The following is an 11,343-nucleotide window of genomic DNA, read 5'->3' as shown; positions in this document are numbered from 1 at the left end:
CCGATAAGCAGTTGCTGCACTGGATACTAAAGTAAACCTTTCAGCCGATCAACTATGCATTACCCATACAGTCCAATAAAGCAGTAATTGACTATGTCACGGTGCCTTTAACTATACCTTATTTCAGAACTTTTAAAAGTGATTCAAAGTTAGAAGTCATCAGAAAAAATATTTTAGTTTCACTTGTTGTGCTTCTCTCCAAAAAAAAACAAAGGGTTTAAGTGAATTGTTCTACACAAATTTTATTTACATGATATTTTAGCTAAATATGCTATATACTCGTAAATGTATTGGAATACATATATATAACAAAAAAGGCTATAACATTTAACAACTATTAACACTATTAACAACTATTAACCTCACTCAATCACAGTGATTGATCATACACTTGACCAGCGGGTTCATGGGCAGTTCAGCGTCACACTCAAAAGCCGCCTCGAACTGTGGCATATTCATGAAGCTTCTATTGATCAGTAGGCTAAACCAGTCGTCATTACGTCCACAATGCAACTGCGCAACGGCATAGAACATAATGCGTTTCGAAGTCAATTGGAAATGTTCCAGCACGAAATCCTCAGCGAATGCGAAAGATTCGCCCTCTAGCCAGAAGTCATAATCTCTTAAAGACTCGACAAAAGCACGATAAAACCGAAAAAGCTCGGCAACTTGTGATTCGCCCAGCATTTGATAAATCGGCGCAACTTCGTAATTCAACAGTGACTGTCGTTCCAAGCAATACACGGCCGTGTAGTAGCCATCTGAATTGTACAGCAAATCCGATTTATGCCACAAATCAAAACCCAGTGTGGCGAAATAATGGAATAACGGACGTTGTAATGACAAAATAGTAAAATGCAGAAAATTGCGCAAGAAATATAGGGGATGATTGTAGTCTTCAGGGTCAATAAAGGCGGTGAAAAATGTGTTTCTCAGCTGACGACGACGCAAAGTTACCAAATTGCCATAAAAGTTGCCTTCCTCGAATTTGTCTGCCGCATAGATTTCCGTTAGATTAGCAGGATCTAAGTAAGTTTTAGCATATGTGGCAAGGAGGCGCGGCAAATTGAAATCACTACGTTGTGGCTTCGTATATAAAAAGCGATCCCACTGTTCCCCCAAGAGCACAGTGCGTCGTTGCTCTTGAAAGCGTGTAGTGTGATAAAGATACGTGGCCAACGCGACTTTACGACTAAAATGCGCATTGAACACATCCCAATTCCAATACTCGGAGAGCAGCAGCGCTTCGAACTCTTCCGTGAGCAGAAAGCAATCTTCGTAACGTAGCGTCACGTAGGCCTGCCAAAGAACAAAGTTAAAGAGTACGCTTGGGTGTGTCGAACGTATGAGCGCAGCGATATTCTCTAGGCGCTCCTCATCGGTAATTATTTCACGTGCGGCCCACACATCTTTCTCGCTGAAGCGCAAACTTCTATAATAATATTTAAAGTATTCCATGTAGCTAAACGAGTTTAACGTTGAATCGTCGTAACTGCCATTACGCCCGCCTTTATCACCGTCTAATTCGGCATCAAATGGTAATTCACCGATGAGCACACGACAAAATGCGCGCAACTCGCTGGCGATCACCTGCGCCGCCTGCTCGTCGCCATCGTCTCGAAAAGTCAACAACTGCGCTTGCCAATCCGCCAAAGTTTCGCAGCGTACATCTTGACGCGCTCTAACCGGCGTCACAAAGACCGTAGCCTCTGCAAAGAAAATGCGCACGAAACTCGTAACGCCATGCGCCGCCAACTCTGCGGCCAACTGTAACCAATCTAAGTAGGCGTGTTGTGCCAGTAAATTGTCCCATTCATGACGCAGCAACGGCCACTCCCTATAGAGCCGCGCATTCTCCGCGAGGAAGGGTATTTCGCGTAACATGCGGCGCCATTGAGAAAGCGGACCGCGACCATACAACTTATTCTTCTGTTCGCGTTTCTTACAGGAAACATAGAGCGCTGCGAGCAGCCGACCCGGCGGTGTGCGGAAGTTCGCTTTATTACGCTCAAAAAAATGCATACGGTCTTCGTAATTGTATAAATAGGGAGGCACTGTCATCGGCTTATCGGCCATATCCACACTCAGCTGCAGCTCGTCGCTCAGCGCTTCGTTGTAGTAGCCGCAAGCGTGCGCAAAGAAATCTTCACACGGATCTGCATCCTCGTCGAGTATGTTAAACATGTGAGTGAGCTGTTCGCGATAAAGACGCGAGACTGCGTGTCCCGTGCGCACTTTCGCTTCGGTCGTGTGACATTGGCCGCCTTGTTGGACTAAAAATAGACACAGTAGAATGAGAAACCGACGCGGGCGCGTTTCATTCATCTTTCGATGATATCGCGTTGCTTTCGCAAGTCGAACTGATTTTCGCAAATATGCAAAAAGTCCAATATTTGTCTAATCGCGAAATTCTTTAACGTGTTATTATTGTTATTTTGTTTTGCTATATATTTAATTTTTTTTTAATTAAAAAGTGATAAGAATAATTTGTAAATAAATGCAATGATAATGAATCACCCTGAAAATATGAAAAAATATATATACATACATACATACATATATATATATGGCACGGAGCACAATCACTGCACTTGACCTTAAATAACGCGAAGCTCAGTGTCGCCAAGACCCTCTCTCTATCTTTGGCGCTCACTTATAAGAAAAAAAAACAAAAAAACGGGAGCATATATGTATATTTTATTTAGACTCTCATAATTATTGATAAGGTGCTGTGAACTCAATATTTTATTAATTTAAGATTAACCTTTTGATCTCAGCAACAACTACGAAGCTTGATTCCCTCGCAAAAGTATCAATAAATCTATACAAAAAGGGCGGTGCGATAAATACATAGGTACTCATTCATAGCTTACAAAAGAAATACGAAAATTTTGGAAAAGCAGCGATGACTTACTCAGCATACTTTAATGCTTCTTTTACCTCGATACACTTGACCCAACTTCAAGTAGCTCAAAAACAGGACTTCTGGAGGTCGACAAATTAAGTTGCGACGTCCTTCTCATTTTACTTAAAATTCTCGGGCGAATAATCGCCTTTTTCCGCAATTCGGCGTCGATTCGATGCAATATTTCGGTATAGTAAAGCCCTTTGGACATTTTAAGCATTGTGATTTCGAGAAAACAATGACCATCTTATAGGACAATCTTCGTCTTCTTCAAATCAACGTCCCGGCGTCTCCGATTTGTATCAGTAATTCTATGGTTCGTCGGCGGCAAGCAAACGGAAACTTCTTCAGATTGCGTGAACAGCAACAAGCACTGCTGTGAAGGGGTCTCATCATTCGAGATCGTGGAATTTTGGCGAGTTAGCAATTTGCAGAGTACTTGGACGTGCGACCTCAACGAAAACCGATGTGCGACAACGTTGATTGCCGGATCTACGAAACCGGAACGGACCCGGATTTTTATCCGGCAAGAACTGTCAAGTCGGCAACATACCTCCAACAACAACAACAACAACAACAACAATCATAGACCACAACAATCATAGACCACAACAATCATAGACCACAACAACATCAACAACTCAACAGTAACCGCATGTAGCATATATGCGCTCTTAAACTTCTCTGCACGATTTCCTTCCAAAAACGGGAATCGTATCACGGGCCGAAATTGTTTTTAAACATATTTTAAAAACCGGCAGACCTGTGCGTTTCCACACGAGGTAAACACAAAATCAAGAGTCCAATTCGGCTCATAAGACTTTGCTTTTAAATTTATTTTCGTAACCCCGAACATTTTAGAGCCTTAAAGAATTCACTTGAAGAAGCGGAACGGAGCTGATTTTTATCCACCCGAAGACTGTTAACTCGACAGCATTCCTCAATTCTTTATTAGAAACTGACAATTCATTTGGATTTTGAATTTTCAAGGTTGGCTTCAATTCATGTAACGGATCGTTCCATCCTGGCGAAAATACAGAGTTCTTAAGTGCAAACAGCGATGTTACTTATTTAACTATTTTTATTATCGTTTTTTTTTTTAATATATAGGGTAGTCAAAATACTACTAATTACATAGGTATGTATGTGTGTATGTATGCTATGTCCTTAAATTAATGTTCCACCTGAAAAGGCGGAAGTCAAAAGCATTTAAAAAAGAATGTGAGTAGATGAATGAAACACGAAAATAAATAAATATAATTACTTTCGTGGATATTTTGAAGCTTTTTAAAATGAAATAGTATGGAGCTTATTCAAATGAAATATTGAAGACACGTCAATCATGGGATTAGTAATACTAGCCGTATTTACTTGTGGATAGATTTATTGCCTAGCGTTATCTTGCATACTCAACGATTCAGCTTATAAATGTAAAATTTGATGGCGCACGTTTTAAAGGATAAAAAAAAGAAATTACCAAACTAACTACACATTCAAATAGCACGAGTACATGTATAGTCGGCAGACATGCACGAAAATCCACGAGACTAAGTCGGTTTACAGGCATTTTCAAATCATTTACCAATTAAAAAACAATTTGCACACACACCTACATATGTACATATGTGTGTATATTGTAAAAATCTAAGTCTTTTTTAAGAGCAACTGGATACCGTAAGTTAGCTTAAAGCTTCAATTTCAATACGATTAATGGTGAGCTTTGCAAACCCTTCTGTATATTACGCAATATAACTAAACGTTTATTGCTTAAATTAACTTAGAAATTAACTAACTACACGGGCATCAAGTTATCTGCATGTGTATATGTAAGACGTTTTCACGCTTCACTGCTGCTGAGTGTCCGACTGCGACTGTAGCGTCGTGCCGCCGCCGCCACCATTGCCATCGGATCGCCGTCAGCCGCAGTGAAGTCTGGCCATTTAAGTATATCGAGTAACTTGAGTTTCAACTCTGTGGTCGCCGGACGCTCGGCGGGTTGTTTGGACAGCATCAACTGGAGTAGTTCGTGTTCGTTGGGGTAATTATGTGGAAACTCCTGTGGGTAGTTGCCATCTCGGAGCTGGCGCAACGTTTTAATGCGCTCCATTTCGGTGCCGAAGAATACGAGCAACTCGAAGAAGATCAAACCCAACGAGTAAATGTCCACCTTGAAGTCGTAGTGTTGGCCACGCAGCTGTTCGGGTGACATATACAAATGCGTGCCGACTTGTTGTGTGTGGCGTGCGCACGATGGCAGACCGGTGGTGTCGCCACACTTTGTCACCATATTCGGTATCTCGGACATATCGGTGACGAGTCCAAAATCACCGATTTTTATTTGACCATCTTGTGAGAAGAATATATTACTGGGCTTGAGATCGCGATGTATGAGCCCCTTTAAATGCACATAGTCCACCGCATCGACTATTTGGTGGAAAATGCTGGCGATATGACTCTGCCGTGACTCACAGCGATTTTCGCGCAGCCAATCGCGTAGACTCTCCTTTCGGCACAACTGCATTTGTATGTACAGATAGACCTTGTTTTGCTGCGGCTTCTGTGTGGCTTGCAACAATGCCGAGGCCGGCAGCAGTGCTTTGCTGTTATTGCTATTCTCAATATTTGTGGCAAATTTGCCCAGTTCTAGGGAGGCGGGGCGTGGTTTGCTTTTAGTGTTTGTTGTGTAGTTGTTGTCGTTTAATGAACGTTCCAAATCCTTTGAAGTCCACACGTCACCATTCGTTTGGCCAGCACAACCGCTATCTTCGTTGGTTTCGTCACCGTTCGCCGAACGCACAAACTCAATTTGAAAGGAGTCGGAGAGTTGTGAATAATCCATATTCTTGCCGTTCTTCGGCAAACTCATATCAAATGAATTGGAATGAATGTCAATGGAAATGGAATTTGTATGCAACTTCTTGCCATTCACTTGCTTGTCCTTTTTAGTGCTATTCGTTTTGCTTTCTTCCTCGCTGTCACTATCGCTCTCATCATCGATTTCATCGCTACATTTCATTGCCAGCGACTGCGACTCTGAGCGAAATATAATGCAAGAATCGTCGTCTTCATCTTCTTCAATGCAATTGTCATGCTCGTGTTCGGAACCACAGTCCGTATTATTCAGGCTAGACATCCAAGAGAGCAATTGACGTTTTCGCTCGACCTGCAATTGACGTCGCGGCGGCTGCTGTGGCAGTGATGCATTTTCGAAGGAAGGCAGTGTTGTGCCGTCGGGCGTCTCAATTTGTATGGACATAGACATCTCGTGTGCCAACCACTTGCTATCCTCTTCTTCCTGCCAGCCAGGCGGTGGGGTTTCAACCCAAGCCTATGAAGCAAAAATTCGATTTAAGCAACTAACAATCAGGTAAAAACTATTGCACGAAGAAACTAACCTGAAAGTAGCGTACAATATTCTGATGCTCGCAATTGGCCAAAGTCTTCACCTCGCGCATGACGCGTTCGCGCGATTCCTTCTTATTTGGCAAAGTTATACGCTTCACCGCGTATTTGCAGTCATCCAATTTGTTTTTCGCTTCAAAAACAACACCGAAACCGCCGCGTCCCAGACAGCGCATTAAATCGAAATCACCCTGGAAGCGCGAACTGAAGTGTTCACCCGAACAAGAGGTAGACTCTGAAAGTGTACGATGCACATTGGCGGAAGCGTTCGCAGTGCCATTAACGCAAACGTTTGTGGGACCCAAAAGTGCAACTGTGGACTGTTCGGTCGCCTCATAAGCGGTGGGCACTGGCACATGACGTTCAATTACCAAAACTTCTTGACGCTGTCGTTGTCCCAAGAATAGATTCACTAGAACTGCAGTAGTCAAAGCGATTACAACAACTTCCTTCCACCAAAACCATAGTGACAGTATGACAACCTTTACGGGTGCATCCATGTCGTCAAGACTAAAACCCAAATCGACTCTACCGGAATGATTGGTGTTATTCACAGCATTTCCATTATCATCACCATCCATCACATCCTCTAGATCTACATCACCTTCTTCATCTTCTTCTGCCTCGTCTTCCTCTTCCTCATCGGTTATGCAGCGCACATTTTCGTTGCGATTCATGTCCTCACGGGAATATAAATAAAAACCATTGCCATTCACAAACTCTGAGGCATTAAGTACAGATTGTGCTGAGAGCGCAAATCGTTCTTCATCATAGGGTACCAACTCATTGCCTTGTATAGCTTCATTTGTATTCGGCAGTATGGTAACGGCATTTGATGACTCCAACGGCTTGCCATCTGTTAGCGCCTTTTCATTCTTTATTACTGCCAAAGAATTACTACTAGCTGGTATGGGCCGCCAAGGTATTACTGGCATCGGGGAGTCGGTTGTTAGGTGTCTGTATAAATTTGACTGATCGTCGATCTCTCGGCGCAAAGTGACCGATTCCTGTGTTAAAAAAGATATTACAAGTACGTGTCTAAAATATGAAATAGAATGTCAAATACCTGTATATATAATTGCTTATCATACATGCCGAGATAAATCGAGGGACTCATCGATTGTATGGGCGGATCGAATATATTATCCGCATGGTCCCATATCCACTGAGCGGAGCTAAACAAATCGATCGTTTCTAGCTCATCATCTGCGCCAATTTTCCAACCGCTCACAATGGGATGATCAAACTATGTATAGTTCCAAATAATGATTTTATTAATATTACCATATAACCGAAGTTGCGTTTTTGTTTTTTTTTTTTTTTACTGATTTCCTAAATAGCTTACCTTGTATTTCCACAGCATTGCATTCGGATCTGTTTTGCTGAACGCACAAATTACACCCTCCGGCACCACCACCTTTATATCCAAATCCAACATGGCCATATCCATGTCGCTGTATGGACGATCGTGGCATTCAGCCGGTCTAATCATATTCAACTCGTGTTGACCCACACTGAAATTCCAACGTTCGACACCGGTCCGCGATTCCACAGCGCGTACAGTTTGTGTCTGTCGACGCACAACAATCACATCATCAATGAGGGGGTTGTGTTCCATTTGCGTTTCATCGCCGCTAATTGTATTACCATTTTTATCGTCGCTAGTTGCAGGCTCTCTTGCGTCTGTTGAATTAATGCAGCCATTCATGGAACACTCGTATAACAGTTGGCCCGTCCGTACGGATACACCATATGTGCGTGTCTCCTTGCCACCCGAAATGACCAGATCATCGGAGAATTTCGCCGAGGAGCTAAGCAAATTTTCGGTGGTTATCGGTATGGGATCAATGGAGTCACCATCGAATTTATAAATGCCCCCACTCAAGGAAGGTATCATACGCACGAATTGTCCATTATTTGTCAATTCAAGACGATGTATGCTAGACGATATGAGCGGTCCAGGACCGGTTGGCACGCTCCAAAGTAATTTACCGCCTTTGCTGACGTCAAGTGCAGACAAACGGCCGTCTAGCGTTGTTATATACAGTAGTCTGTAATGAGAGAGTGTATTTACATACATATGTACATATATTTATCAGAAAAGATTAAATAATCTCATATGAAACTCTGATATTTGCCACTTGTTGTTATTCATCACAAAACGAAGCAGAGGAGGAAAAGAAAAACAAAAAACAAAAGCATAAACACATTTATAGACATATGTACATATGTATGTATGTACGTATGAAAATTTTTATTTATACAATTTTTTCGTCTTTACGCCTCCACATTTGATTTTCACTCATTCTGTTGTTTGTTCAATTACGCTTATCGGTTCCGCACAAAATAACGCATTATAAGTAGGTATGATAGTGATCCGATATTGGCAGACAAATGAGTAGTAGTAGTTCCCACAACATTTGGGTCCAAGTAACCAGAACTGACCCGGATTATTATACGACCAAGCAGTGTCAACTTGGCACCATTCCTCGAAATTACTTCAGGAATGTTTTTCTGCCGTTATGATAAATACATGATGGTAAAAAAATATGCAAAAATTCGGGACCAATATCTCAAAAACTAGTTTTACATATTAAAACAAAATGCAAAAATTTTCCTGATACTCGCTTTGTTGTTTGAATTCTTATAGTTATTATTACGGCAACAATAATCGTGCATTTTCAGCACGTTACGTTTGGTAAATGCAATTAGTTAGTGCATGAGTCATAGAGGCAATTTAGTATGCAAATAGTAAAAAATTATTTTAAAACTGAAAATAGATGAGATATTTTTAACATATTTTAAATATTTCAACACTTTTTTGTAATTATTGCATGAAAGCTATTGATATCAAGATTTTTTTTTTAAAGGGCTGCGTATTTCAAGGCCACCGCTTTGGTCTGCATGTCCCAACTGCCCATATATTAATCTTCCAGGGATCTGAAATTGCATCAGCAACATCTGTATCAATATTTTTACTTGCTCTGGTTTTGTATGCATGTAATTAATGTACGAGTATAAACATGACTCATCTTCGTAGATATCGCACACTTTCCCAACAAAAGCGCGCCAAAAACCTGCCCCTTTTTCTGTTTGCTCAAACCACTGCCGGCAAAAGTTTGAGCGCATGAGTTTGCATTGCTGATTTATTTGTATAAACAGTGGCTTTGCTCTCCATTTCGAAGGTTATTTCGTAAATAAACCTTCGAATTGCAAAAGACCACATCATCTTCAAACATTTCTTCTTTTTGGGTAAAAGAGCGCAGACGCCAGTTTCAACATTAAGAAGGTGCCCTTTCTACCATTGCAACAAACTTATGTTTGTTGGTAAGGTGTAGGCTGGGCATCTGTTTTATTTAAATTCAGCCAGCCTTCAAAAATTATGTTACCAAATGAGAATATACGTGTGTAAATTAAAAAATTATGCAAAGTACTAAAGAGAAGCTAAGTCAATTCAATGTGGGCAATATAATTTCCCCAATAGCGCTCTCGTGCTAACTGACCCATACTAAAGTTGCTGGTGAAATTATGTTTTTATACGCAAATATAGTGTGTGTTGATAAATTTGTTTGCATAATATACTTTCCATTAAGCTTACTTGGATTAACTCACATAGCAATATTTTTTTAATTTTAAAATTTTTATAAATTAAGAACTTTTTACATACGCCAAGTTACTTCCTTTAGTTCATTTTTTATTAAATTGATTATTTAGTATTAATTGGAGAAAACGAACCAAACAAATTCATTGGAAAAATTTTAATATAATAACAAAATAATTTAAAACACTTTACCACTATATCTTGTATTTTTAATTTTGATTGTTAAACGTGTAATTTGTAATATAAATTGCAAACTTCAATGGACCGCAGTTATCAGAATTTTCTCTATCCAAAACGATAAAATCACCATAAATTCTGCGTATTTACTTGAGTGTACATAGATATTTCTAGAACATTTTAGAAATATCTGTACGAATGCTCTAATGTGATATTGCAATTTATAAAGCATAACCTTTTGCGGTAAATTGTTATATGAAAGAAATATGTAGACTTACCTGCGTCCTATAGTGTGATCTGTATTATCATCGTCACAGTACGGGATAGCGACGGCGCGGCGATTTAGTTGCAAGGTCTGTTCATTTGTCGGTACTGGATTCTCAGCTCCAACACTTCCTATAATATTTGTCATTGTGGCAGCAGCAACAATTGAGGTGATCATCGTAAGTTGAAGTAATGATTTGCGGCACTTCCTGACGACATCGAGGTCTCTTTGAATGCCCATATTATATGATACAACGCCGCAATGGACACCACCGATAATTTAAGCGGCGACTGTGGTCAGCGCGTATAGCAAGTACAAAAAAAAAACGAAAAATATAAAATTTCACACGCACGATTTTATGTTGCAGAAGCGAAGCGTGTACGGAGCACAATGGAAATGGTTAGGTGAACAGAGAAACGTATGATGATAATTAGGGATAGGCGAAGGAGCAACGTGTGAAGCACCCAACAACAATGGTGCTCTTTTCCACATCACTTAAGTTTTACGTTTGTCAACTTATGTAAACTACGGATTGCACAGCCTCCTTTTTTTATGTTATTATTTTGGACTATTTTATATGTAAACTAAAAGTAGGAAAAAACAAAATACTATAATATGATCGAAACAGTGAAAACCACCAAAAACAACCGATTCAACGACGAAGTTTTGCAATGACAACTGTGAATAAACTGTCAATGTAATCAGGTGGCATAAATTTCCTAGTATTTGCATAACGATGAGGAAGTGTTCCGAAACGGGTAATTTTAAATGGCTTTATTTTTATTTAATGTAACAAAAAATATTTTACTAAGAAGCAAATTATGATATTATATTATGTACCGAGTAATTGGCTTTGATGTAATTATTAGCTAGAAACTATACTATAAATTAAATCTCCATAAGCTTTATTAACTTTTGAAACACATTTTTTAGTTTTCTCATATGTAGACAAATAAATTTAAAAAACGTAGGTTTGACCCTTCACAAATACAT

At 40.1% G+C, this 11,343-nt stretch overlaps 2 protein-coding genes across 2 annotated transcripts; both read right to left on the bottom strand.

Moving 5' to 3' along the window:
- Positions 1-216: 216 nt before the first annotated feature.
- On the bottom strand, positions 217-2,350 carry LOC126767930 (uncharacterized). Its single transcript, XM_050485731.1, has one exon. The coding sequence runs from the start codon at positions 2,323-2,325 to the stop codon at positions 367-369; it is 1,959 nt and encodes a 652-aa protein (XP_050341688.1). The 5' UTR covers positions 2,326-2,350; the 3' UTR covers positions 217-366.
- Positions 2,351-3,968: 1,618 nt separating this feature from the next.
- LOC126767912 (eukaryotic translation initiation factor 2-alpha kinase) lies at positions 3,969-11,034 on the bottom strand. The gene is made up of 5 exons (XM_050485665.1): positions 10,364-11,034; positions 7,653-8,358; positions 7,374-7,553; positions 6,301-7,314; positions 3,969-6,233 (listed from the first exon to the last, which is right to left on the bottom strand). Exons 1-5 carry the CDS (start codon positions 10,588-10,590, stop codon positions 4,743-4,745), a joined length of 3,618 nt encoding a protein of 1,205 aa, XP_050341622.1. The 5' UTR covers positions 10,591-11,034; the 3' UTR covers positions 3,969-4,742.
- Positions 11,035-11,343: the final 309 nt, after the last annotated feature.

The sequence above is a fragment of the Bactrocera neohumeralis genome, chromosome 2 (genome assembly GCF_024586455.1).
Source record: "Bactrocera neohumeralis isolate Rockhampton chromosome 2, APGP_CSIRO_Bneo_wtdbg2-racon-allhic-juicebox.fasta_v2, whole genome shotgun sequence".
In the NCBI taxonomy this organism is placed as follows: Eukaryota; Metazoa; Arthropoda; class Insecta; order Diptera; family Tephritidae; genus Bactrocera; species Bactrocera neohumeralis.
The sequence above is the reverse complement of the archived record's forward strand: the minus strand, read 5'-3'. Positions and strand labels throughout refer to the sequence as shown.

Coding starts and splice junctions, on each gene's coding strand:
- LOC126767930 (XM_050485731.1), bottom strand. CDS start 2,325: ATGAATGAAACGCGCCCGCGTCGGTTTCTCATTCTACTGTGTCTATTT.
- LOC126767912 (XM_050485665.1), bottom strand. CDS start 10,590: ATGGGCATTCAAAGAGACCTCGATGTCGTCAGGAAGTGCCGCAAATCA. Junction 7,554..7,652: donor CAATGCTGTGGAAATACAAG/GTAAGCTATTTA, acceptor AACTATACATAG/TTTGATCATCCCATTGTGAG. Junction 7,315..7,373: donor ATAAGCAATTATATATACAG/GTATTTGACATT, acceptor TTTTTAACACAG/GAATCGGTCACTTTGCGCCG.